The sequence below is a fragment of the Diaphorina citri genome, unplaced genomic scaffold, assembly GCF_000475195.1.
Source record: "Diaphorina citri unplaced genomic scaffold, Diaci psyllid genome assembly version 1.1 scaffold1440, whole genome shotgun sequence".
Taxonomy (NCBI): Eukaryota; Metazoa; Arthropoda; class Insecta; order Hemiptera; family Psyllidae; genus Diaphorina; species Diaphorina citri.
The window spans coordinates 77363-104375 of NW_007378866.1; the positions used below are offsets into that span (position 1 = coordinate 77363).

General features: G+C 38.4%; 6 protein-coding genes across 6 annotated transcripts; 4 read left to right on the forward strand and 2 right to left on the reverse strand.

Moving 5' to 3' along the window:
- Positions 1-847: 847 nt before the first annotated feature.
- Positions 848-20995, forward strand: LOC103515900 (protein toll-like). The gene is made up of 8 exons (XM_026828467.1): positions 848-980; positions 9906-9992; positions 15422-16664; positions 16914-17132; positions 17341-17413; positions 18598-19173; positions 19487-19651; positions 20006-20995. Exons 3-8 carry the CDS (start codon positions 15442-15444, stop codon positions 20321-20323), a joined length of 2574 nt encoding a protein of 857 aa, XP_026684268.1. The 5' UTR covers positions 848-980; positions 9906-9992; positions 15422-15441; the 3' UTR covers positions 20324-20995.
- On the forward strand, positions 1704-3263 carry LOC103515901 (protein toll-like). The gene is made up of 3 exons (XM_008480845.3): positions 1704-1762; positions 2072-2236; positions 2446-3263. Exons 1-3 carry the CDS (start codon positions 1736-1738, stop codon positions 2761-2763), a joined length of 510 nt encoding a protein of 169 aa, XP_008479067.1. The 5' UTR covers positions 1704-1735; the 3' UTR covers positions 2764-3263.
- Positions 3342-5281, forward strand: LOC103515913. The gene is made up of 4 exons (XM_026828464.1): positions 3342-3402; positions 3510-4367; positions 4485-4851; positions 4969-5281. The coding sequence occupies exons 1-4, from the start codon at positions 3342-3344 to the stop codon at positions 5279-5281; spliced, it is 1599 nt and encodes a 532-aa protein (XP_026684265.1).
- Positions 5363-7054, forward strand: LOC113470206. Its single transcript, XM_026828465.1, has 3 exons — positions 5363-5366; positions 5759-5884; positions 6671-7054. The coding sequence occupies exons 1-3, from the start codon at positions 5363-5365 to the stop codon at positions 7000-7002; spliced, it is 462 nt and encodes a 153-aa protein (XP_026684266.1). The 3' UTR covers positions 7003-7054.
- LOC103515914 lies at positions 8768-12492 on the reverse strand. Its single transcript, XM_026828466.1, has 5 exons — positions 12249-12492; positions 11718-12087; positions 11017-11254; positions 9529-9664; positions 8768-8910 (listed from the first exon to the last, which is right to left on the reverse strand). Exons 2-5 carry the CDS (start codon positions 12040-12042, stop codon positions 8773-8775), a joined length of 837 nt encoding a protein of 278 aa, XP_026684267.1. The 5' UTR covers positions 12043-12087; positions 12249-12492; the 3' UTR covers positions 8768-8772.
- A 2955-nt stretch (positions 20996-23950) lies between the features above and the next one.
- On the reverse strand, positions 23951-25432 carry LOC103515915 (histone H1E-like). The gene is made up of 2 exons (XM_008480858.3): positions 25428-25432; positions 23951-24404 (listed from the first exon to the last, which is right to left on the reverse strand). The coding sequence occupies exons 1-2, from the start codon at positions 25430-25432 to the stop codon at positions 24011-24013; spliced, it is 399 nt and encodes a 132-aa protein (XP_008479080.1). The 3' UTR covers positions 23951-24010.
- Positions 25433-27013: the final 1581 nt, after the last annotated feature.

The window sequence follows — 27013 nt, forward strand, 5'->3', positions numbered from 1 at the left end:
GTCGTGTAATGAAATATTAAACTCAGTTATTTCAGTATTTCACCACACGAGAATGGAGCTCTAAGGGTTAGGTGCTAGATAACGTTTCAAGGATTAACCTCGCCCAATGGCTACTTTTCTCTCTTAATTATTACCATTTTATTTTAAAAGTTATTTCGTACGTGTCTGATATATCAAATCATGCTATTTTGAACTCATAAATCTTATGGTGATATTGCTTTTTCAATGCGCTTCATTTTTGACGGTTCACAGGATCCGCAAACACCGCGAATCGTCCAAAAAGAAGTGAATTGAAAAAATAATATCACCACAAGATTTATAAGTTCAAAATAGCATGATTTGATATATCACACACGTACATTTGAAAAATATGTAGGGTTCGCGGATTTCGCAAATACCGCGCTATCGCAAACAGCGAAATATTGGACCAAAATGAAATAATAATGAAACCATAAAATTTGGGAGCAAAAAACACTCCGATTTGATGGGTCACACTTGTACTTTGTGGTTCAGACGATTACCTCCTCAGAGGTCAAACCCGTTCGCTATTCCTATGCCGAACATTTATTCTACCACAACCACTACCAACCATGTCCCCTTACACAACACATATTCGGACACTACTAACCATATTCCTTTGATTAACTTAGCGTCTGGCCATCATGGTTCGAATATGAACACTAAGGCACAACACACGGGCTTTGCTCTAGTATTGTTCGACATCTTTATCCAGTGAATTCCATCCTCCTTGAGTTGAGAGCGCACTCTAGCGTTTAAAATTCAAAGTATAAAAGCCCGGCAAATTTAAAAAAGAAATCAACAAAGTGCTTTATTTGGCCTTTCCGAGTTTGCGTCGTTTGACTTTTGTCTTTTACTTTTTGAAAATCGCCGTTTTTGCCTGAGATGCAACACGTGTCTTCAATGTGCTTACTTTTATTATTTGACAAGACAAAAATTAGGTACAAATAACATGAAAGAACTCAGTTCATTGTAATTAGGGGTATTTTATTTATGTGAAATGGAAATTTTTCCTAATCCAAAATATTCCACTGTGGTCACTTTTTTTAGGGACTTATCCCCACCACAGTGCTTTTTGTTCTGGATAATAAAATGCAAAGTCAGCTGATTTCTTCTTCCATTTGCTAGTTCAAATGCTAATAGTCGCCAACCGTTGCACAGGTCTTAACAAAAGTTTCGTGTCGGATCCTTGTCACATATTTGACAGCTACATACCAAATTTCAAGTCTCTAGCTCCTACCGTTCTCGAGATATTTTGTTTACAGACAGACACACACACGGACCAATGGCTGAAACTTTGGATTTAGGCTCTAGGGACCTCAAAACGTGTTTTGGCATTAAAATACATTACTTTCCTTCCTATAGGATAAGGAAAGTAAAAATGTGATTTTCATTTTGCTCTAGTATTTATTGTTCGACATCTTTATCCAGTGAAATCCATCCTCCTTGAGTTGAGAGCGCACTCTAGCGTTTAAAATTCAAAGTATAAAAACCCGGCAAATTTAAAAAAGAAATCAACAAAAGTGCTTTTTTTAGTTTCCGAGATTCCGAGCTTGCGTCGTTTGACTTTTGTCTTTTACTTTTTGAAAATTGCCGTTTTTGCCTGAGATGCAACACGTGTCTTCAATGTGCTTACTTTTATTATTTGACAAGACAAAAATTAGGTACAAATAACATGAAGTTGGATTTATCGCAGAATAATATTTCACGCGTGGAGATGTATTCTTATTTCAACAGTTTGGAGGTAAGAACAGTGCTTTATTATAAATTAATGCTTTTCAAATAAAGTAAAGAAATATATTCAAATTTGAACTGTAGGGGCGTGGTTTAGACTTATATATTTGTTTGAATTAATTTGAAATTCGTTCCTCATGCCCACAAGTTTATTTGATTTTTCAATTCTAAATTTTCATCAACAAATGTCCTTTAGGCGTTTACCATATTTACGAAATAGTACCTATATTTTGATAGCAATGAAGCGTTTTCCATGACACCTAGACTGAATTTCCATCACATTTCATATTTCCAGTCCGATTATTCCATCTGATTACAGAAACTGGACTTATCCGACAACAAGCTCGAGTATTTGAATGCAACGTTTATAGCTCACATCTCTACTTCATCCAACCTCACTGGACTGGGTTTATACGATAATCCTTGGTCGTGCAATTGCAACATCACTCCATTGCATAGCTATATGTATAATAATCCTGGGAAAGTAAGTTATTTCCGTTCAAAATCATAAAAAAAACTTGAAATTTACCTTTCAAATGGCTTTGAGAAGTAAGTATGAGTAATTGAGTACCCAACAGACTTACAAGCCTCGCTATGTGAGGAAACAAGGGCAAATAGCAGGCTTTTCTTGAACCCCGTATTTAAATTATAAATACAATATTCAATGAATTTGAAATGTTTAATTATTTCCAGTTCATCAATGTGAATCGTATATCTTGCAAGGACTGGACTATACCTCTACTGGAAATGGACATGGATCTGATCTGTTCCAGCATCTTAAGCACCCTGATATCCATCAGTATTGCATTGGGAGTACTTTGCTTGATTGTCGGTATCCTGACCCTTGTGTATTTGAGACATCGGCTACGGGTAACAGCTTGGTTAGCAGAACATGGAGTGAACAGAGTCTTATCTCGACAACCGATTAGGACCGATCGTGCTAAACCTGATGCAGATAAGATCCCTATGTCTGGTGATAAACAAGAAAATTGTATTCTTTTACCAGACTGACCAAAATGAAAGGAAAGAGTTTGAGTTTGTTCTAGAGCAAGGAACTTTTTTATTTCCCAAACTCAAATTGACATTATGTTTGTTCAGCGTTTACGAACAAGAAGTGCCAAGGAAAATTTATGATCTCAAAAATAGTACTATTTTTAAAATATGTATGTATTACTATGCAAGTATGTACACAACTTTTTTGTACATATGTAATTATCTTTTTACTGTCACCCATTGCAAAATTGAATTTTGTAGGCAGTTGGTTTTACAACTGTATTCTAATTTTATTGGGATGTATGTATTTTGCAAATTAATGATGAATTTTATGAGTATATTTGAAAATCAGTATTTCATTACCTGTTGTTAGTGTAAAATTTATTAATTATTTATATGTACCTAATGATTTCCTCTATGTCATATGTAGGTATTATGTAAGAAGGAGCTTTAAATGTACCTTCTATGTCTTTGTACACAGTACAGTGTACCTACAAACCAAAAGTTTGACTCGGAGCTTTCTTTTAGAAGATATTTTTTCTTTCTTTTAGAAGATATCATTAAGCTTCAATGTAAATTCTTGACCAAACTCTGTAATGACTTGTTTTGACAGATTCCTGTTTGATGGCCTGACCAAGTTAACACGATTGGATCTGAGTTACAATTCCATCAAACATATTGACACACTGGCTCTCGATGTTCTACTGCAGCTCACATTCCTGGATCTGTCTCATAATCTTCTAGACTTGGGTAACACATCACAGGACCACCTCTTGACAGCAGTGAACAACTCAAACAACTGATACGTGTCAAGAGAGCTGTCGATAGAATAGGAGTCGAGAATGAAACACGCCAAACATTGGTACCAGAACTTGACATCTCTAACAATCAAACTGTGCTACCAGACACCTCCAACAAACAACTGGTGCTACCAGATATCTCTAACGCACAACCGGAAGATATACATCTGAACCAAATCGGACAACATGCGGCTTCCAATGAAACTGACGCAACACAAGGAGCGGAAGTAACACAGACAAACCAAGATGACGATGGCTTTGTGTCAACTGTGCAAGAGATGATCGCTATGATAGATGAACAGCTCAAGAATAAAACCAACACCATCCTGAAACGAATTGCCCGTCAGAATGATCCAGAAGTCAAGAATCCTGCAATAGAAGTCAACAACATTGCAACAGAAGTTAACAACCGTTCGACTGAAGTTAACGATCTCGGCGACAATATTGTGGATACCCAGCGTGCTACAGTCAACACTACAGTAGCAGTAAATGAAACGAATAGCGAACGTTCTGAAGTTAACACTACAGCGGTATTGGACACTACAGATAATATGCGTACTGCAGTAACCCCTACCACTAGTACTACCGATACTGCAAGTGCTGTAGACAACATAATTCATCCCAAACGCGAGCTTGATAATTTCACCGGAGTAATTTCACCTGGCAATTCTTCTTCTCTACAAGAAGACAGCTCCGAACTCCATCTCCATACACTAATAACTTCCAGCAATACTGAACCCAATCAAACAACAAGCCCAAATGATGTCAAAGCTACAACTATAACTACAAATAAAGCAGACTTTCTTAATCCCGCTCTTACCCCTTACACACTAATAACTTCCAGCAATACTGAACTCAATCAAACAACAAGCCCAAATGATGTCAAAGCTACAACTATAACTACAAATAAAGCAGACTTTCTTAATCCCGCTCTTACTCCTTACCAATCTGAACTGAACAAAACTACAACCTCTATGAAATCGGATCTTGAAAAAACTACAACTCTGAACCAACCTGAATTTAATAAAACTACTCCAATCAAGCCAGACCTTAATGAAGCTGAAAATTCGAAACGATCTTCATTGAACGAAACAGTTCTCTACCAGTTTGAACAGAACAAAACTGCAACTCCTTATTCGCAGCCATTCGATACTAAAATTTTAACTTCAAGTCAAAACGGCGTTAACTCTCTCCAACCAGGCCAATCCAGTATTGAACACAAGCATCCACACCAAATTAAACCAATAACTACTCATCCTAACCTATCTGAACTAAATGCTGAAACAATTACCAACCGTAACACCTCTAAGGAATCGGACAGTGAAAAGTTTGACACAGATCATGACTCTCACATGAGGAAGTTGAATGAAGAACGCTTCCAGGATGTTGCACAAGTTTCTGCGCACCTGTTGTATGGCGAAGATGAGGAATCGGACGGTGAAAAGTTTGACAGAGATCATGACTCTCACATGAGGAAGTTGAATGAAGAACGCTTCCAGGATGTTGCACAAGTTTCTGCGCACCTGTTGTATGGCGAAGATCCGTTTGAATATAAAGTGAACTATAACAATTCTGATTTGAGGACAAACGAAGGTAGAATTGTGTTCGAATTCAAATCAAATGCAGATGATAAGTTCGAAAATGATTCACGAGAGAGACTGGTGTATTCTGAGCGAGGTAAGGGTGTTTCCATTTCCATTTCTTGCAGACAGAGTGAGTTCCAAGTTTTACCTTGACGATTTTTTATAGTAGTTGAAAATGAGATGTTTAGGAAATTGCTTCTAGATTTTTTTAGATTTGTCAGATTCCACGTCAAAATGCGTAGAAACGCATGCGCACAAACAAACGAAGCGGAAGTCATGAATTATGACCCCATCGCCTACGGGAGCGTATGCCGTGACGTCAAAGTTCACGTTTTACCGGTATTTTTAAATCGATTTATCTCGGGATCTAGAAGTCGTAGAAGAAAAAGAAAAATTCCGTTGGTCCTCATTTTTCCTGCTCTATGACTTTGAAACATCACCCAAGCGCGACTGATATTATCTTTTGGGGCTGTTGTCTCTACACCTATGTGTTACTGAGACATTGTCTCAGAGTGGGATTTTTGTATATGGAGTTAAGCTGGTTCCTAACTAAGCTCGAAGATGTGGGCGATCTTCAGAAGCTTCATGGTTAGGTGTTTTCAATGGGTGTCTAGCAGAGGATTGGATAAGACTATAACAATTCTGATTTGAGGACAAACGACGGTAGAATTGTGTTCGAATTCAAATCAAATGCAGATGATAAGTTCGAAAATGATTCACGAGAGAGACTGGTGTATTCTGAGATTTCTGAGCGAGGTAAGGGTGTTTCCATTTCCATTTCTTGCAGACAGAGTGAGTTCCAAGTTTTACCTTGACGATTTTTTATAGTTGAAAATGAGATGTTTAGGAAATTGCTTCTAGATTTTTTTAGATTTGTCAGATTTCACGTCAAAATGCGTAGAAACGCATGCGCACAAACAAACGAAGCGGGAGTCATGAATTATGACCTCATCGCCTACGGGAGCGTATGCCGTGACGTCAAAGTTCACGTTTTACCGGTATTTTTAAATCGATTTATCTCGGGATCTAGAAGTCGTAGAAGAAAAAGAAAAATTCCGTTGGTCCTCATTTTTCCTGCTCTATGACTTTGAAACATCACCCAAGTAAGCGCAACTAATCTATTAAGCTGTGTCCACACATAGTCCACGCTGTCGATCCATCGATCGATTGCCTCTGAATGGTCTGCTCCATATGAAATGTATCTCTACACCTATGTGTCATTGAGACATTGTCTCAGAGTGGGCTTTTTGTATATGGAGTTAAGCTGGTTCCTAACTAAGCTCGAAGATGTGGGCGATCTTCAGTAGCTTTATGGTTAGGTGTTTTCAATGGATGTCTTGCAGAGGATTGGATAACCCTACAGTAAGTCTCCATGGTAGTACAGAGTTACATTCGACGATGGCATAGCCGCCTTTTCACCACACTAAATTTGCTACAACTCCTCCAAGTTAATTACCTTTTCCCTTCAAACTGAGAGCTACAACACCCCTAAACCTTTCGGGTTTCAGGAATATACTCCAAGACTCCCTCCTTTCCTTTCAGATCACTTCAACCATGTGGCTCCTCACAAAGGCAGCATCCTCTCTACCATCCTGTATATTATCCTACTGTGTGTCCTAGCCTATGGTGTGGTCAAACTAAGACGACGCCTTAGTCAACAGTTCCCGCAATGGTTCAGGCGGTTACCTCCTCAGAGGTCAAACCCGTTCGCTATTCCTATGCCGAACATTTATTCTACCACAACCACTACCAACCATGTCCCCTTACACAACACATATTCGGACACTACTAACCATATTCCTTTGATTAACTTGGCGTCTGGCCATCATGGTTCGAATATGAACACTAAGGCACAACACACGGGCTGTGAGTAATGCAACATATTGTATTAAACCGACGACATTACTGTTGATATTATTGGTTTTACTCGTATTATTGTTACTGAGGGTGGCGGTAGGTTTTTGATTTCCGATATTTCCAGGAAAGTTTATTACTTTTTTTTTAAATTGATTGTAGATATGTACCTGGATTTTTCTTATCTTTTCTTTTATGATCGGGTTCAAGCTTTGAGATTGCACTTGAATTATGATTTACCAATTCTATATGCGGGTTCTGGAGGGTGTGGGTTCAATTCCAGTCGTGTAATGAAATATTAACCTCAGTTATTTCAGTATTTCACCACACGAGAATGGAGCTCTAAGGTGCTAGATAACGTTTCAAGGATTAACCTCGCCCAATGGCTACTTTTCTCTCTTAATTATTACCATTTTATTTTAAAAGTTATTTCAAGTGTTACCATTATCAGTGAGCATCGACACTAGTTGTGACAATTTACCAGTGGTAATAACAATTACATGTCAGACGTAAACAACAAACACTTTCAACGTAATGCGACTTTTCTACACTGAAAAATACCAATATTTACTCAGCCACATGAAAGTGGCCTGTTTTTATGCCAATAAAAAATGGCGTAGGCATTGTAAAACCATCAATATTGTCAAATAAACAATTTGTTGATCTATAACGAAGGTACTTAGTTTCTATCCAACAGGAATTGGGGTCATTATAAATGAGTAGGAATTATGACGAAGTGAATAAACGAAGTGAGGTCTAAATTTTAACCACAAATTTCGAACCCACTCATGGAAAACTCTTCTTTCGAGATTTGGGAGCTCAATTCAATGGTACCACCCATTATGAAAGTTGTTTTTATTTTCTGTACATACTAATAAATATATAATTGTTATCTTTATGAATCAAGTTCGATTTAATTGTTTAATAATAAAAAGGAAATGCTGCTTAGATATGGGTACTATGCTTCTTATTTGATGAAATCTTTCCCCTCCTATAATAATTTTATGAAAGGTCAAATACAAAAAATGTATTTACTTACAATAAATTAATAGCCTCCTAGACATTTTCCTGATTCTCCAGCTTATGGAACGCCTGGTATCTTCTGTACCAATGTGACCAATACTCCGCCACTACGGGGAACACAGAGGCAGGGGACCCATCCTCATACACCACAACAACCACGCCACTGGTCACCTGATAATGGGAGAAACAAGTTAGATTAGCGAGCCTTGTTAGCGCGTCTACCTTGTAAGCGCTGGTTTGCGGGTTTAATTTTCGTTTGGGGCAAACATTATCCTATCCTGTCCTTCTACCTTCGCTTTCGGGACGATAAGACCTTAGCTGTTACAGTTCCCTCTATCATTATAAATGAGTAGGAATTATGACGAAGTGAATAAACGAAGTGAGGTCTAAATTTTAACCACAAATCTCGAACCCACTCATGGAAAACTCTTCTTTCGAGATTTAGGAGCTCAATTCAATGGTACCACCCTTTATGAAAGTTGTTTTTATTTTCTGTACATACTAATAAATAATTGTTATCTTTATGAATCAAGTTCGATTTAATTGTTTAATAATAAAAAGGAAATGCTGCTTAGATATGGGTACTATGCTTCTTATTTGATGAAATCTTTCCCCTCCTATAATAATTTTATGAAAGGTCAAATACAAAAAATGTATTTACTTACAATAAATTAATAGCCTCCTAGACATTTTCCTGATTCTCCAGCTTATGGAACGCCTGGTATCTTCTGTACCAATGTATTTACTTACAATAAATTAATAGCCTCCTAGACATTTTCCTGATTCTCCAGCTTATGGAACGCCTGGTATCTTCTGTACCAATGTGACCAATACTCCGCCACTACGGGGAACACAGAGGCAGGGGACCCATCCTCATACACCACAACAACCACGCCACTGGTCACCTGATAATGGGAGAAACAAGTTAGATTAGCCAGCCTTGTTAGCGCGTCTACCTTGTAAGCGCTGGTTTGCGGGTTCAATTTTCGTTTGGGGCAAACATTATCCTATCCTGTCCTTCTACCTTCGCTTTCGGGACGATAAGACCTTAGCTGTTACAGTTCCCTCTCTCTACCTTGTAAGCACTGGGTTGCGGGTTCAAACATTATCCTATCCTGTCCTTCTACCTTCGCTTTCGGGACGATAAGACCTTAGCTGTTACAGTTCCCTCTATCAAACCTCTTCAAAGCCAGCCTAGTTCGCTTGGAAGGTAGCGTGTCTGCTTTGTAAGCGCTTGGCCGAGGGGACAATTTCCGTCCAGGACGGACTTTATCTCAAACAGATAAAGTTCGTTCTCGGAGCGGCTGGCTTTCTCCTATCCTGTCGTGCTCTCTTTGATTTCGGAACGATAAGACCTTCAATGTTACAGTTCCCTCTATCAAACAAAAAAATTAAAATGGAATTTTTTTTTTTTTTTTTGTCAGCTTTCTGCCTTTCGGCATCAGCGGATATGTGAGGCAACAGGCAACATTAAATGTGAGGCGAAAAGTTATTGTAGTTGAAAAATTATTGAAGTTGCTTACCTGAGAAGTGTAGGAATTATCATAGTTGATAGCACCCATATATGCTGCTAGTTGTAATGGAGCATCATAGGTTTTATCAATGGTAGATTTCTTACTGTCTGACTTTTTCCATTCTATGGCTACATTCGACTTGCCACTGAGAAACGGAAATTGAACAAAAACAAAATCGTTTGAAGTGTTTAACTCTTTAAAAAAATATTTCGTTTCAAGTAAGATTAGTTGGAGTATGTTGCATGGACACAGGTTCCTGCAAGTAACTGAAGTTAAGCACTATTCTGTGTGGTTGGTAGCTGAAGGGTGGTCATTAGGGACGGATGTGCTTTTGGTCTATTCTGGGCATGCACTCAGGCTTGTGAAGACCAACTGGGCTGGTTTTTACAGTTCATTGTAATTCATATCTATCAAGGGATTGTCCAACAAAAGACTGAAAGCACCTATACTTATTATGATGAGAAATTTGATTGGTAAGTTCTCCCATCTCCTTTGTTTTTGATAGGAATAGAGTAGCTTGTGTTGTTTTCCTTAGGGGATTCCAAATGCTAACATACCCTCAGGTAGTCTAATGTTGAAAGGCATTTTTGGGTTCCCATCAGATTGGCATATAGTAGCTTGGGTTGTTTTCCTTAGGGGATTCCAAATGCTAACATACCCTCAGGTAGTCTAATGTTGAAAGGCATTTTTGGGTTCCCATCAGATTGGCATATGTCTGGTGATAAACAAGAAAATTGTATTCTTTTACCAGACTGACCAAAATGAAAGGAAAGAGTTTGAGTTTGTTCTAGAGCAAGGAACTTTTTTATTTCCCAAACTCAAATTGACATTATGTTTAATTCTGTTTGTCAAGACCTCACAACTTTTGAAGAATTTGAAGTAAAATTTCGTTTTTCGTAGGTACTTACCTAATAGGTTTTAAGAGGTTTGACAGAGGGAACTGTAACTGCTACCGTCTTATCATCCCAAAACCAAAGAGAAATTATTTTATAAAACCATGTCAAATTTTATCACTTATTTCCTTATTTGCCAACATGAAAGAAGATCCTCTACAGATTAGGGTGTTGAATAATATTCTGTAAAGCATGAAAATGTTTGTCACAAAATATCCTTCCTCAATCTATGATAGGTACCTTGTTGTTTAGGTTTACCTGAATGAGACAGAATCTATTTGAATTTTTTTTACCAACCTTAGTGGTGTAGTGGTTCGGACAGGGGATTCTGGATCTGGAGGTTGGTGGTTGAGGTCAAAGTCAAATCATAAAATTTAGTGTAGTGTATTAAGCAGCAAACAACATTTGTGACAAGCATTTAGGTTGTGGTTATGTACCGGGTTTGGTTAGGTTTGGACTAATTGAGACAGGATATTGTTTCTACAGTTTGGCATGGGAGTGGTAACTTAAAAGCACAGTTAGTTTACCAACCTTGCCTTACCCAACCCGGTACATAACTACAACCTTATGCTAACACAATGAGAATTCGCATTTTAAAATTTACAAACCTTTATTCAAAGCCAGGAACCCATCCACACCCAGGGTAGCGATCTTATTTTTCCTCCACCTCTCCAAAGCTTGCCTGGCAAGTGGAGACATTGTGGCTGATAATATTGAAGTGACGGAAGGGTAATAATTAGGAACACTGTCTTGAGGTTTGTCTGATGAAACCAGAGGGTTGCCTGTATCATTACTTATTGTGATGAGAGGCTTGGTGTGGTTTTCCAGAGGAAAGTCTTTTTCTATAAAAGCAAAGAATCGAAGAGGTAAAGTAAGCTAATAATATGAGATACAGATTATCTAACTCATTATAGTTATTAAACACAGTAAAAAAAAAAAGATTAGATAAATTTTACAGTAACATTCTTAGTGAGATCATTCCTAAAATTCAAGGGCAGCTAGTAAGTACCTACATAGGAAAAAAAAAAAAAAAAAAAAAAAAAAAAATTTTCTAAAAACAAAGAGGTAAAGTAAGCTAACAATATGAGATACAGATTATCTACCTCATTATAGTTATTAAACACAGTAAAAAAAAGATTAGATAAATGTTACAGTAACATTCTTAGTGAGACCATTCCTAAAATTCAAGAGCAGCTAGTAAGTACCTACATAGAAAAAAAAACTTCTCTAAACATTATGTGAAAAATTGAAAAATGGTAATACAAAAAATTATGCTAAAGAAATCCAATTTTTCTCTAAACTTACTTAAAATTTCTGATAAAGTCATTTTACTATAATCACATTCAATTTCCAGGGGTTTTGATATCTCAACTGCTTCAATATTTGATACAGGTGGGTCATCAGGTTCATTTTCTTTGGCTTCACGCATCAGGATACCTTCCTCTTTCAATCTTTTCTTTCTCTGGGCCTGAGTCTCAAGCAAAGCTCCAAACAGCAATTTATTTTCCCGATTGTATTTCTTCATAGGATTATCCTTGGTGATTTTCTTCAAGTTGACGGCAGTAGTTGTTAGAGAAGCCCGAATCATTGTGGGAGCCTTAACGGTAAGTATTTGAAGTGGTTTGTACATTCTATGGATTAGGTATGGAGTTGGTAGATTTAGGCAAGTTGAAACCTGTAATAATAAAAGAACATAAATCAGTTTGAGCTAAAAATCAAGTAATTAAATAGCTTGTTAAATGTAACAAACAAACGTAACAAACATAAATCAGATTTTAATCCAAGTGGCTTTTTCAAGTAGATACCTAGCTAAGGAAATAGTTTATTCTCACCCACCTACAGTTAACTGTTTTTTCTTCTTCTTGTGTTCACAGGGGTCAGCATTTTCTGTCAGTCTCCCAATCAGTCCTAAGGTGATTACTTGGGCTGACATTTGATTTGGGCTACATAAGTTTTATGAGTAGATGCCGTTCACACTCAACCTTTTCTATGTCTTCAGCAAGGGAAATTTAAGGCTGGTATCCTCCCTGTGTAAAGTCCCCCGCCCAACTGGTGAGCTGTTCTTCTCTCAGTCTCTATTCCCAGAGCTGCTGAGTTCTGACCATTTTTGAAATTTTTTTAAATGCCCGCGAAAAAACAAAAACAAATCCAAGAATGATGTGATTCGATGGACAGCGTCAGTTTGAAGAAAGTGAAGCCAATTTTTTGGAGACAAATAAAAAGCGGAAACGGCGGACCGATAAAATAAATATGAGCTTTCCTCTGAAATGTGAAATGTCAGAAAAATAAAACATTGGAAAATTGAAGAGAAAGATTTTTAAGTTCAAGAAAATTGAAGAGAAAGATTTTCAATCTTTTTCTACTCCCGAAAGATGAAACACCATCCCCTACCATTTCAGCAATGAAACACTATAAATAGGTCGTATATAGGTAATACCATATGAACTTGACCTGTTCATATAAACTAGTATGAGTGTGTGTGGTGTGTGTGTATGTGTGCTGGGTGTGTGTGTGATGGATGGATGGGTGGTGTAGTGGTGTGTGTCTGTGTGTGCGTGCAATCTGTCCAAAAGCGGTCAAAATACCGCCAAGCGCAGCAACCATCTCAACCAAACGTGCCGCCAACCGTTGCACCGGTCTTAACAAAAGTTTCGTGTTGGATCCTTGTCACATTTGACAGCTACATACCAAATTTCAAGTCTCTAGCTCCTACCGTTCTCGAGATATTTTGTTTACAGACTGTAATAAAAGAACATAAATCAGATTTTAATTCAAGTGGCTTTTTGAAGTACCTAGCTAAGGAAATAGTTTATTCTCACCCACCTACCATTAACTGTTTTTTTCTTCTTCTTGTGTTCACACGGGGTCAGCATTTTCTGTCAGTCTCTCAATCAGCCCTAAGGTGATTGCTTGGGCTATTTGATTTGGGCTAAGTACATGTTTTATGAATAGATGCCGTTCACACTCAACCTTTGCTATGTCTTCAGCAAGGGAAATTTCAGGCTGGTATCCTCCCTGTGTAAAGTCCCCTGCCAGACTGGCTGTCTCTATTCCCAGAGCTGGACCCTATAGTTCCAATTTATCCACAAGCCCTATCCTACCTAGCCATACAAAAAAGGGTTCTTCCCTTTCTAGTGCTTTCGGCTGTTGAGACAGTCAAATTTCGTGGACTCACCCGTATTTACATATATGTGTCGTCTTCTTGGTAAATTGTAGCAGACTGGTCTTCTTTATATTATTGTTCCAAATCCAAAGCCTTTATTTCTAAATCCAAATTCCAAAATCAAAATCCAAATGGCAGACTGCACTTTTTTCCGAATTTTCCTTTCTGACCATTTTTGAATTTTTTTTTTTTAAATGCCCGCGAAAAAACAAAAACAAATCCAAGAATGATGTGATTCGATGGACAACGTCAGTTTGAAGAAAATGAAGCCAATTTTTTGGAGACAAATAAAAAGCGGAAACGGCGGACCGATAAAATAAATACCTATGAGCTTTCCTCTGAAATGTGAAATGTCAGAAAAATAAAACAGTGGAAAATTGAAGAGAAAGATTTTTAAGTTCAAGAAAATTGAAGAGAAAGATTTTCAACCTTTTTCTAGTCCCGAAAGATGAAACACCATCCCCTACCACTTCAGCAATGAAACACTTTAATACCATGAACCTGACCTGTTCATTTAAACTAGTAACACACTCATATATGAGTGTGTGTGGTGTGTGTGTGTGTATGTGTGCTGGGTGTGTGATGGGTGTGTGTGTGTGTGTGTGTGTGTGTGTGTGTGTGTGTGTGTGTGTGTGTGTGTGTGTGTGTGTGTGTGTGTGTGTGTGTGTGTGTGTGTGTGTGTGTGTGTGTGTGTGTGTGTGTGTGTGTGTGTGTGTGTGTGTGTGTGTGTGTGTGTGTGTGTGTGTGTGTGTGTGTGTGTGTGTGTGTGTGTGTGTGTGTGTGTGTGTGTGTGTGTGTGTGTGTGTGTGTGTGTGTGTGTGTGTGTGTGTGTGTGTGTGTGTGTGTGTGTGTGTGTGATGGATGGATGGGTGTTGTGTGTCTGTGTGTGCGTGCAATACATCAGTTATTGCTTAATCTTATTTTGATTCGTTCAAATACCTACATCAAGTGTAGAGTGTAGATGTATTTTTTTTTTAAGTTGATATAATCTTCGACATTTAAAAAAAAAAAAAGAAAATCTGGTGTGAACATCACACGACTTTCCTTATCCTATTGAATGATGCTTATTTGAGTGTTCTTTAGTAAAAGGCGAAAGATTTATTCGTTCTGAAAGAACACTCACTTTTACAATATCTCTAACCGTTTTGTCGCTATAAAGCTGAAAACCGCAAAAAACGGTCGAAATCTGTCCAAAAGCGGTCAAAATACCGCCAAGCGCAGCAACCATCTCAACCAAACGTGTCGCCAACCGTTGCACAGGTCTTAACAAAAGTTTCGTGTCGGATCCTTGTCACATATTTGACAGCTACATACCAAATTTCAAGTCTCTAGCTCCTACCGTTCTCGAGATATTTTGTTTACAGACAGACACACAAAACGAAATTGAACAAAAACAAATCGTTTGAAGTGTTTAACTCTTTAAAAAAATAGTTTCAAGTAAGATTAGTTGGAGTATGTTGCATGGAACAGTTCCTGCAAGTAACTGAAGTTAAGCACTATTCTGTGTGGTTGGTAGCTGAAAGGGTGGTCATTAGGGACGGATGTGCTTTTGTCTATTCTGGCATGCACTCAGGCTTGTGAGGACAACTGGGCTGGTTTTTATTCTAGTCAATGGAGCTGATGGGTCATCATAAGAACACCAGGAGGTATCTATCCATTGAAATATTTGTAATCAAAATAGAAGTGCAATTTTTTGTAAACTCTGGGAATCAAACCCGGAAACTTCTGCATGGTGAGCAGAACCACTGGGCTAACTGTGCCCCCATATAATGTAGACCAAATAGTATGCAACCTGTAGTCTTCAAAATCTTCTAATGTTTTATATAAGTACGTTTCTTTCTTACAGACTGAAAAAAATCTGGAACTATGAAATCCTGTATTCTTCTCCTGCTTACACCTCTCATTCTTGTGTCTTCTACTCAAAAACCAAACGAGTTTCACTACTCTTGTGACAACATTGGCAAATGTTCCTGTGATCATGTCTCCTTTGGAGTCAATCTCAACTGTGTTCAAGATGGTCAAACTTCATTACAAGCCTCTCTGTCCAGTAGAAGCAAATCCCTTCATATTTCTTGCAATCATTTTGCCTTTACTAAACAGCTGAATGCCTCTATATTTGATGATTTATCTGAACTGAAACTGATGGGTACAGTGCAAGAACTTTCATTCCAGTTTTGTCCATTACCAAGAGAATCATTCAGAAGTTTCGCTACTTTGTTGAGCATGATTAGTGTTAATAAAATCAAGTTTGAGTATTCCAGCAATATGATAGGCATGTTAAGTCCTCCCTACTTGAAAAATCTTCCTCATCTTGAAGAATTAGTTTTGTCTAAAAATACAAACTTGACTGGAATACATATGGATTTATTTCAAGAAACTCCCAATTTGAAAAGTTTATTCCTGAGAGGAAATGCAATCAATGAATTGTACCCTGGAGTGTTTCAATATGTCACTAAACTCCAAGTGCTAGATCTTGGTAACAATAATATATCTCGTTTGGACTCTGGAATCTTCAGACATCTGATATCCCTGAGAATTCTCAATCTTGATCATAATCAACTTGTCAACCTAACACGTGCCATATTCAACAGTGTCCCACACCTTGAATCTCTCGACATCTCTGGAAATAGAATAGTTACATTCCCCCCGGGTGTATTTGCAGACCTTTGGGAACTAAGAACTTTTCAAGCAAATAAAAACATTTTCACCACATTCCCCAGTGATTTGTTCTCCAACATGAAACAATTGGAAGTTGTCAAGATTATTTATCACAAATATACACTGATGGCACTCCCAAGCAAGTTGTTCTCAGATCTACCTGAGCTATCCAATGTGACGCTACGTGAGAGTAATATACGCACAGTCCCCAATGATTTGTTCAAAGATTCTCCAAAGTTACTCATGATTTCATTCACCGGTCACAAGAGAATTACATCACTACCAAGGGATCTGTTCAAAGATTGCAGGAAACTTATCAAGTTGGAGTTGAGTGATAATAATCTGAATGACTTACCTGATGAACTGTTTGCTTCCCTGAGTAACTTATATGAGCTCAACCTTAGCAAGAACAATTTCCACACCATCAAGAAGTAAGTCCATTATTATTTAGAACCAAGACTAAATAGCTAAATACTTTACTAAAAACAATAGGCATACAAAATTAAAACCACTGTTACCATTTTTGTTCAATAAATGTGTTTGATCAAATTAAGATTATTTTGAATTCATTACATATTATGGTACCTATAGCATTGAAAATTTCCCTTACATCATGATGTGTCCAATGCACATACCTATATAAATTCTTGACCAAACTCTGTAATGACTTGTTTTGACAGATTCCTGTTTGATGGCCTGACCAAGTTAACGCGATTGGATCTGAGTTACAATTCCATCAAACATATTGACACATTGGCTCTCGATGTTCTACTGCAGCTCACATTCCTGGATCTGTCTCATAATCTTCTAGACTTGGGTAACATATCAAAGGTATCTCCAATGAAGTCATGCTCCAAACTGGAACAGTTGCTCCTGTCAGACAACAGGATTCAGATTATCTATACTGATTGGATAACTGCGATTGGATCTGAGTTACAATTCCATCAAACATCTTGACACATTGGCTCTCGATGTTCTACTGCAGCTCACATTCCTGGATCTGTCTCATAATCTTCTAGACTTGGGTAACACATCACAGGTATCTCCAATGAAGTCATGCTCCAAACTGGAACAGTTGCTCCTGTCAGACAACAGGATTCAGATTATCTATACTGATTGGATAACGACCATGCCGAATTTGAAACAACTGGATCTAAGGAGAAACAAGTTCACTTCGGTGGTAAGTAAAACAAAGCATGCAGATATTCTAACTTTTTATTATTTTTACTTATTACTTACTTGGGTGTTTTTTGGATTTGGTTTATTCGATTTGTAGTCACTCATTCTAATTTACCGATAATTCTTTTTATTTGCTTTAAATTAAAAGCGTGAACTGTTCTCAATAACATTATTAACATACAAAGCCAAAGGTACCGATTTGATGAGGTGTATGTACTCAAAAAGTAGCTCGTAATTTGGACTCGGTGTGGTGCTCCTTTGACACTGCGTGTGACTTTTTTGAGTTGGTACCCTGCTTTGTGAATGCAAATTCATATGGAACATTTTCTACCGTGCGTTGCTGATGTTTGAACTCTCATCATGACAGGGGCATAATGGGAGTTAAAACTCGGTTTAAATTTAAACTTTTGGATGTTAAGCCATCTTGATAAAATTACAAAAATAAAATTTAAAAAAAAATCAGCCAATCAAATAGCCTTATCCAATAGTTTAACTTAAACGGTGTTTAAACTCACTTTGTTTACCATTAGGGAATTACTTACCGTGTTATTAACCTTATAACCCACGGGTCTATAATGTCATATTAAAGTGATTGTTAAACATTGATCATGCTACTAGACTATGCACTAACACTAACAGTCTCCGAGCAAGTTCAGAGTTTAACAAACACTTTAACATGAGATTGCAGACTTGGCTGTAAATAAATATAGGTACTGTTTCTTCATATCTTTTTTTCCTTCCTTAATTGTATTAATTCTTTTGGTGAATTGGTGTTGAGTTTTTTTCTTTTCTTCTTCAATGTCTACCTATCTGTTCCAATTTTGAAATGAAGTTGTTCGTCTGAACTCTGAAGTAGAGAAAATGCATCTCCAAATCAATCTTGATGTACTTAACCAAGGTAAGAGGTTTCAAGTATTTATTTTCCCTAAGTTTTTTTTTTCTAACAATTCCCTTTATATATTTTTTATTAATAGATATTAATACATTTACCCCTTTCCAAGTTGGTTAAGTAACTCGAAGAAATCGTGGAAATTATTGATTTGATTTAGTCTCCATAAATCTTGAAATTTCCAAAAATCGGGCTTTTATTATTGCAATTGATTGGTTATATGATCCATTCCAGTGTGTTTATTTGTTAAAAGCTGACTTTGAGATGTAACCTACTAAACTTTCAATCCTTCACAGACGCTGGGCGCCATCATACCGGACAATTTACTCGTGGACCTCTCAGATAACAACATTGCCATTGTACAACTCGACACATCTCACCCCCTGACGGAACCCCGGGATAAAGTCCCTCGTGTTATTCTCAACACTAACCCCATCGCTTGTAACTGTTCCAACTATGACCTGATCCTCTACGTTAATATACAGCTAGACCCTAGCATGTACAATTCAGTACAGCTAGTTACCGATGCGCTGACGTGTAGCAGCACTGGCGACTTATTCAATAAGATAGTCCCAGCCCAGCTCTCCTGTCTAGTGACTAATTGTCCTGCAAGATGTTACTGTAACTTCTCACCTTACTATTCCATCATGAGTGTCAACTGTTCATCAGCATCCCTCACGCACATGCCTGACTATCTCCCAGTCACCTATGAAGACAAGAAGGCTACCAGTATTCAGCTTATCTTGCATAACAATTCCATAAACCATTTCCTCGAGAATCCACCTGAGAGTTACAAACTCATCACTGAGTTGGATTTATCGCAGAATAATATTTCACGCGTGGAGATGTATTCTTATTTCAACAGTTTGGAGGTAAGAACAGTGCTTTATTATAAATTAATGCTTTTCAAATAAAGTAAAGAAATATATTCAAATTTGAACTGTAGGGGCGTGGTTTAGACTTATATATATTGTTTGAATTAATTTGAAATTCGTTCCTCATGCCCACAAGGTTATTTGATTTTTCAATTCTAAATTTTCATCAACAAATAATGTCCTTTAGGCGTTTAACATATTTACGAAATAGTACCTATATTTTGATAGCAATGAAGCGTTTTCCATGACACCTAGACTGAATTTCCATCACGTTTCATATTTCTAGTCCGATTATTCCATCTGATTACAGAAACTGGACTTATCCGACAACAAGCTCGAGTATTTGAATGCAACGTTTATAGCTCACATCTCTACTTCATCCAACCTCACTGGACTGGGTTTATACGATAATCCTTGGTCGTGCAATTGCAACATCACTCCATTGCATAGCTATATGTATAATAATCCTGGGAAAGTAAGTTATTTCCGTTCAAAATCATAAAAAAAACTTGAAATTTACCTTTCAAATGGCTTTGAGAAGTAAGTATGAGTAATTGAGTACCCAACAGACTTACAAGCCTCGCTATGTGAGGAAACAAGGGCAAATAGCAGGCTTTTCTTGAACCCCGTATTTAAATTATAAATACAATATACTTGAAATTTACCTTTCAAATGGCTTTGAGAAGTAAGTATGAGTAATTGAGTACCTAACAGACTTACAAGCCTCGCTATGTGAGGAAACAAGGGCAAATAGCAGGCTTTTCTTGAACCCCGTATTTAAATTATAAATACAATATTCAATGAATTTGAAATGTTTAATTATTTCCAGTTCATCAATGTGAATCGTATATCTTGCAAGGACTGGACTATACCTCTACTGGAAATGGACATGGATCTGATCTGTTCCAGCATCTTAAGCACCCTGATATCCATCAGTATTGCATTGGGAGTACTTTGCTTGATTGTCGGTATCCTGACCCTTGTGTATTTGAGACATCGGCTACGGGTAACAGCTTGGTTAGCAGAACATGGAGTGAACAGAGTCTTATCTCGACAACCGATTAGGACCGATCGTGCTAAACCTGATGCAGATAAGATCCCAATGTCTGGTGATAAACAAGAAAATTGTATTCTTTTACTAGACTGACCAAAATGAAAGGAAAGAGTTTGAGTTTGTTCTAGAGCAAGGAACTTTTTTATTTCCCAAACTCAAATTGACATTATGTTTGTTCAGCGTTTACGAACAAGAAGTGCCAAGGAAAATTTATGATCTCAAAAATAGTATTATTTTTAAAATATGTATGTATTACTATGCAAGTATGTACACAACTTTTTTGTACATATGTAATTATCTTTTTACTGTCACCCATTGCAAAATTGAATTTTGTAGGCAGTTGGTTTTACAACTGTATTCTAATTTTATTGGGATGTATGTATTTTGCAAATTAATGATGAATTTTATGAGTATATTTGAAAATCAGTATTTCATTACCTGTTGTTAGTGTAAAATTTATTAATTATTTATATGTACCTAATGATTTCCTCTATGTCATATGTAGGTATTATGTAAGAAGGAGCTTTAAATGTACCTTCTATGTCTTTGTACACAGTACAGTGTACCTACAAACCAAAAGTTTGACTCGGAGCTTTCTTTTAGAAGATATTTTTTCTTTCTTTTAGAAGATATCATTAAGCTTCAATGTGATGTATTATTTTGTATCAAAACATGACCTTTATATTTTTCTATATTTATTTTTTGAATTAAAACGATTCTTGTACCTTCTTATTCAATATACATTATTGTAATAATATTATTATACTCAGCACTCGTGTCATTCAATTTTTTAGACCGTAAGTATTGGTATCTTTTTGATCGTGTAAAGTCAATTAAATACCTTGCAGTTAGGTACATTCATTTCACACAAATGTACAAAAAAATCTGGTGTGAACATCACACAACTTTCCTTATCCTATTAAAATAAATTCTAATACCCTAACATTTACAATATCTCTAACTGTTTAGTAGGTATAGTTGAAAACCGCCAACCGCAGCACATATCTTAACCAAACGTTTTGAGTTGCATCCTTGTCACATTTGTGAACTACATACCAAATTTCAAGTCTCTAGCTCATACCGTTCCCGAGATATTGTTAAATTACACCAAAAACCGCCAAAAAAGCGGTAAAATGCCGCCAACCGTTGCACTGATCTTAACCAAAGATTCTTGTCGCATCCTTGTTATATTTGACATCTACATACCAAATTTCAAGTCCCTAGCTCTTACCGTTCTCGAGATATTTTGTTTACAGACAGAAGGACAGACACACGGACCAATGGCTGAAACTTTGGATTTAGGCTCTAGGCACCTCAGAACGTGTTTTGGCACTAAAAACTGACCATCGAAAATTTGTCCCGATTACATTACTTTCCTAGGATAAGGAAAGTAAAAAGGAACATGTGCCTACTAGTAGTTCGTCGTTACACAACCTAAGTCATCAGATTTTGACGTCGAAAAAGCCCATTTCCAGCTTCCTTATGAACTTTTGAAATTTCCAATAGTTTTGTCAACCTTTTTGTCACTAACACGTTGGATGCCGTGAAGCCTATATTTAGATTTCAGTTTATTTGATAAATGGGCACAAAACACATATATGGGTTTACTTACATACCTACTGAGCCAAAGGTTTTGATTCCAGAAGACTTGTCTGTTTTAAGCTCACTTGGAAGAATAGTGGGACTCTGGATAATGGGAGAGAAATGAAACTGACGGCCGGGGTCCACCAGAGGTTAGTGCTTGCTCCGGCCCTGTGGAACATCCTCTACACTACAACGTGACGGAGTGCTGAGATTAAGAATGCCGGATGGGGTCAGGCATACGCGAATGACTTGGCAATCATCGCGGTATTGAAACAGGAAGCAATTCTGGAACGAAGCCCTCGAACTGATAAGCGGGTGAATAAGAGGAATGTGTCTGGTCCTAGCTACTGAAAAGAAAACTTGGACTGCGTTGCAATACTTTCTCATTACTAGTAGAGCTCCGCTATACATTAGTAATAAAAAATCTGGTGTGAACATCACACGACTTTCCTTATCCTATTGAATGATGCTTGTTTTTATGTTCTATATTAACTTTTACCATTTTGACGTCGAAAAAGCCCATTTCCAGCTTCCTTATTAACTTTTGAAATTTCCAATAGTTTTGTCAACCTTTTTGTCACTAACACGTTGGATGCCGTGAAGCCCATATTTAGATTTCAGTTTATTTGATAAATGGGCCCGAAACACATATATGGGTTTACTTACATACCTACTGAGCCAAAGGTTTTGATTCCAAAAGACTTGTCTGTTTTAAGCTCACTTGGAAGAATAGTGGGACTCTGGATAATGGGAGAGAAATGAAACTGACGGCCGGGGTCCACCAGAGGTTAGTGAAATTTCCAATAGTTTTGTCAACCTTTTTGTCACTAACACGTTGGATGCCGTGAAGCCTATATTTAGATTTCAGTTTATTTGATAAATGGGCACAAAACACATATATGGGTTTACTTACATACCTACTGAGCCAAAGGTTTTGATTCCAGAAGACTGTTTTAAGCTCACTTGGAAGAATAGTGGGACTCTGGATAATGGGAGAGAAATGAAACTGACGGCCGGGGTCCACCAGAGGTTAGTGCTTGCTCCGGCCCTGTGGAACATCCTCTACAACGTGACGGAGTGCTGAGATTAAGAATGCTGGATGGGGTCAGGCATACGCGAATGACTTGGCAATCATCGCGGTATTGAAACAGGAAGCAATTCTGGAACGAAGCCCTCGAACTGATAATATTACTTACTTGGGTGTTTTTTGGATTTGGTTTATTCAATTTGTAGTCGCTCATTCTAATTTACCGATAATTCTTTTTATTTGCTTTACATTAAAAGCGTGAACTATTCTCAATAACATTATTAACATACAAAGCCAAAGGTACCAATTTGATGAAAAAAAAAAAAATGCTTTGAGTTGTAAACACAGAGGTGTAAGTACTCAAAAAGTAGCTCGTAATTTGGACTCGGTGTGGCGCTCCTTTGACTCCGCGTGCGACTTTTTTGAGTTGGTACCCTGCTTTGTGAATGCAAATTCATATGGAACATTTTCTACCGTGCGTTGCTGATGTTTGAACTCTCATCTCGCCAACGGTTGCACCGATCTTAACCAAAAGTTTCGTGTCGCATCCTTGTCACATTTGACAGCTACATACGAAATTTCAAGTCTCTAACTCTTACCGTTCTCGAGATATTTTGTTTACAGACAGACAGACACACATACACACGAACCAATGGCTGAAACTTCGGATTTAGGCTCTAGGGACCTCAAAACGTGTTTTGGCACTAAAAACTGACCATCGAAATTTTGACCCGATATACATTAGTAATAAAAAATAGAACCATCTACAATTTCCAAAATGCCCCACTTTTGCCGAGCACTAGAGAATTACTTCCCTACATTGCTCAAAATTTTCCTACAAGCAGGGAAATTTCTCTACGTCTGGCAACGCTGGAGGCTGAATCAGAATTTGTGGTGGCCCTGAAAAGGGCCTTTTTAAGTGAAGTTGCCGCCCAATGGTGGACAGGAGCAGGCAGGAACAATCTACTTATCTACAATTTCCAAAATGCCCCACTTTTGCCGAGCACTAGAGAATTACTTCCCTACATTACTCAAAAATTTCCTACAAGCAGGGAAATTTCTCAACGTCTGGCAACGCTGGAGGCTGATCAGAATTTGTGGTGGCCCTGAAAAGGGCCTTTTTAAGTGAAGTTGCCGCCCAATGGTGGACAGGAGCAGGCAGGAACAATCTACTTCTTCTTGGGTGCTGCTTTCTTGGTGGCGGCAATCTTCTTCGGCTTGGGTGCTTTTTTGGACGGAGACTTGGCTGCCTTCTTCGTGGGCTTGGTAGCTTTGGCCTTGGTTGGGGTCTTGGGCTTTTTGGCGGCGGGGGCTGCAGCAGCGCTGGTCTTCTTCGTGGCGGCAGCCTTGGGCTTCTTGGCTGCGGGAGTCTTCTTGGGCTTGGCAGCGGCGGGAGTCTTCTTTTTCGGGGCCTTCTCCTTCTTGGGCTTGGCAGCGGGTTTGGGCGCTTTCTCCTTGGTGGCGAGCTTGAACGAGCCGGACGCTCCCTTGCCCTTGGTCTGGACGAGCTTGCCGGCGGCGACGGCCGACACGAGGTACTTGCGAATTATTATTAGCGGAGACCTGTGCCTCCCTGTATAATGGGTCTGTACCCATTGGTGCTGTATGCGAGGACCTGTGCCCTTCTGTCTGTCAGTATACACCTGTATCGTACGAGAGGACCTGCGTCCTTCTATGGGCCTGTGCCCATTTTTTCTGTATAGGAGACCTGTGTCCCTCTATGGGTCTGTACCCATCTTTTCTTTTCTGTATAAGAGGACCTGTGTCCTTCCGTGTGCCTGCACACACTGTATGAGAGGACCTGTGTCCCTCTATGGGCCTGTACCCATCTTTTCTTTTCTGTATAAGAGGACCTGTGTCCTTCCGTGTGAGATTATTGTAAAGTAGATATTTAAAAAGGGAATAGTTAAAGTCACTTGATAGCACAGATTATTTTGATAAAGATTACTGTAAAGTAGATATTTAAAAAGAAAATGGTTAGTCACTTCTGACGACAATCGATGATCGATGATGATGAATGATGTTTTGATCAATGAATCATGATGGATGATATGATCGATGAATCAATGAATGAATGATGATTGTGATGATCAGATTCTGAAAACACGTCCATATAGCCAGCGTACCGCTAGGAGAGGGGTGCACACTGCACACGTTTCACTCGCAGTGCTCCCTGAGAGAGCAATACGAAATTAAAAACAACCAATCAGATGCGTTCACAGCTATGAGATGTAGAAAGAGTTTAGTTGTTCCAACTAGCAGTGGTTCTCAATCGGTGTGCCGCAAATTTTCGATTAAAAAAAAAAAAAATCGTGGTGGAAAAATTGACTTGATTAAATCAAAATCAGGAAAAAATTCCGACAGCAGCGCTTTTCATTCATCTTATTATCCTCTTGAGTATTGATTGGGAAAGAAATGTGTAAAAGTATTCCCCCTTTGACCATTGGTTTTTGAAATCTTTCTCTTGCGACCCAGTTCATTTGTGGTATATGAGAAAAGTTTTGAAAGAAATTAAATGAATTGGGGCCATCTTGGTAAAATTACGCCTGATGGCACACTTAATTTGTGAAGGTCTAAAAGCCCTACGTCATGCGTCAGTCTGAATTATGTAAGATCATGCTTGGCTGCCGAAGTATACCGGGAAATAAATTATTATGTTGCATATTTTTTGTTGAAAAACTGTTTTGCAATTCCAAAATGGACATACACTCTCAGGACCACACCAATATGGACTGACCAGACTGTACTGGATGAAGTTGATGATTCACTCAAACAAATTTTAGAAGAAATTTTAAATCTGAATCTGAATGATACTCAATAGTGCCAAGCCTCCCTGCCAATCCGGGTTGGAGGCCTCGGAATCAGGAAACTTTCAGACATCACCCTACCAACATTCCTATCGTCAGTCCATGGAGTGAAATCCCTGGTCTCCAAGATCTTGAACACACCTGAGGATGAGTTGGACATATGTTTTATGAGTGAAGCTGTAGATACTTCGAACTTGAATTATACAACTCTCCCCGAAAACAAATCAAATGAAAAATTGTGGGACAAAATCATTGTTGACAATATTGTGAACCAAAAATTGAACTTTGTCACAGTTGAAGACATAGCTAGAATGAAAGCCCTTCAAAAACTTGAATCAGGAGCATGGTTGCAAGCAATCCCATCCAGACAAGTTGGTACCTTTGTTGATACCAGATCTTTCCGGGTATTGTTAGGATTGCGACTAGCTTGTACACTCTGTAGGCCGCATACTTGCACTGTAGTAAATACCATGATTTACCAAACTGAGTTTGGGGATCTTTTCTGACTCTGTATTATGTTGTTCCTAACAGTCAACTGAACTGACTTCTGTTACTCATTATTAGCGGAGACCTGTGCCTCCCTGTATAATGGGTCTGTACTCATTGGTGCTGTGTGCGAGGACCTGTGCCCTTCTGTCTGTCAGTATACACCTGTGTCGTACGAGAGGACCTGTGTCCCTCTATGGGCCTGTGCCCATCTTTTCTGTATAGGAGGACCTGTGTCCCTCTATGGGCCTGTGCCCATCTTTTCTGTATAGGAGGACCTGTGCCACTCTATGGGCCTGTACCTATCTTTTCTGTATAAGAGGACCTGTGTCCCTCCATGGGCCTGTACCCATCTTTTCTTTTCTATATAAGAGGACCTGTGTCCCTCTATGGGCCTGTACCCATCTTTTCTTTTCTATATAAGAGGACCTGTGTCCCTCTATGGGCCTGTACCCATCTTTTCTGTATAGGAGGACCTGTGTCCCTCTATGGGCCTGTGCCCATCTTTTCTGTATAGGAGGACCTGTGTCCCTCTATGGGCCTGTACCCATCTTTTCTGTATAAGAGGTAGTTAGTTCAGGATGAGATGTTAGTTCTGGGTTGCCATTCCCCTGACAGGGAGTTTGTTGTTAAATGATCGTATTGAGTTGTGTTGAGATGGAATGTATGCTCAGTTGCCATGTTCTGGTTGCTGAGATTAATTATGTGGCTCTAATTTATGTTTCCTGTTGGGAAGTGTTAGTTGATTAGGTTAATAAAGGGGGATTCGAGATTCCCGGTGTGTGCGCGGGCAAAACGGGAGCCCCAGCACCAGGACCCCGCCCCCCAGTCGCAGCCCGGTGTCCCCCTGAGTGGGCAACACCGGGCGTAGGCCGGGTT

Excerpts from the sequence above, each read along its gene's own strand:
- LOC103515901 (XM_008480845.3), top strand. The coding sequence starts at position 1,736 with ATGTATTCTTATTTCAACAGTTTGGAG. Across the intron at positions 1,763-2,071 it reads CTTATTTCAACAGTTTGGAG|AAACTGGACTTATCCGACAA; the intron begins GTAAGAACAGTG and ends ATCTGATTACAG. Across the intron at positions 2,237-2,445 it reads TGTATAATAATCCTGGGAAA|TTCATCAATGTGAATCGTAT; the intron begins GTAAGTTATTTC and ends AATTATTTCCAG.
- LOC103515913 (XM_026828464.1), top strand. The coding sequence starts at position 3,342 with ATGACTTGTTTTGACAGATTCCTGTTTGATGGCCTGACCAAGTTAACA. Across the intron at positions 3,403-3,509 it reads GTTAACACGATTGGATCTGA|GACCACCTCTTGACAGCAGT; the intron begins GTTACAATTCCA and ends AACACATCACAG. Across the intron at positions 4,852-4,968 it reads ATTACCAACCGTAACACCTC|TGAGGAATCGGACGGTGAAA; the intron begins TAAGGAATCGGA and ends GTATGGCGAAGA.
- LOC113470206 (XM_026828465.1), top strand. Across the intron at positions 5,885-6,670 it reads TTCTGAGATTTCTGAGCGAG|ATCACTTCAACCATGTGGCT; the intron begins GTAAGGGTGTTT and ends CTTTCCTTTCAG.
- LOC103515914 (XM_026828466.1), bottom strand. The coding sequence starts at position 12,042 with ATGTACAAACCACTTCAAATACTTACCGTTAAGGCTCCCACAATGATT. Across the intron at positions 11,255-11,717 it reads GACTTTATCAGAAATTTTAA|AAAAAGACTTTCCTCTGGAA; the intron begins GTAAGTTTAGAG and ends TTGCTTTTATAG. Across the intron at positions 8,911-9,528 it reads ATAATTCCTACACTTCTCAG|GTGACCAGTGGCGTGGTTGT; the intron begins GTAAGCAACTTC and ends TCCCATTATCAG.
- LOC103515900 (XM_026828467.1), top strand. The coding sequence starts at position 15,442 with ATGAAATCCTGTATTCTTCTCCTGCTTACACCTCTCATTCTTGTGTCT. Across the intron at positions 17,133-17,340 it reads GACAACAGGATTCAGATTAT|CTATACTGATTGGATAACGA; the intron begins CTATACTGATTG and ends GATTCAGATTAT. Across the intron at positions 19,652-20,005 it reads TGTATAATAATCCTGGGAAA|TTCATCAATGTGAATCGTAT; the intron begins GTAAGTTATTTC and ends AATTATTTCCAG.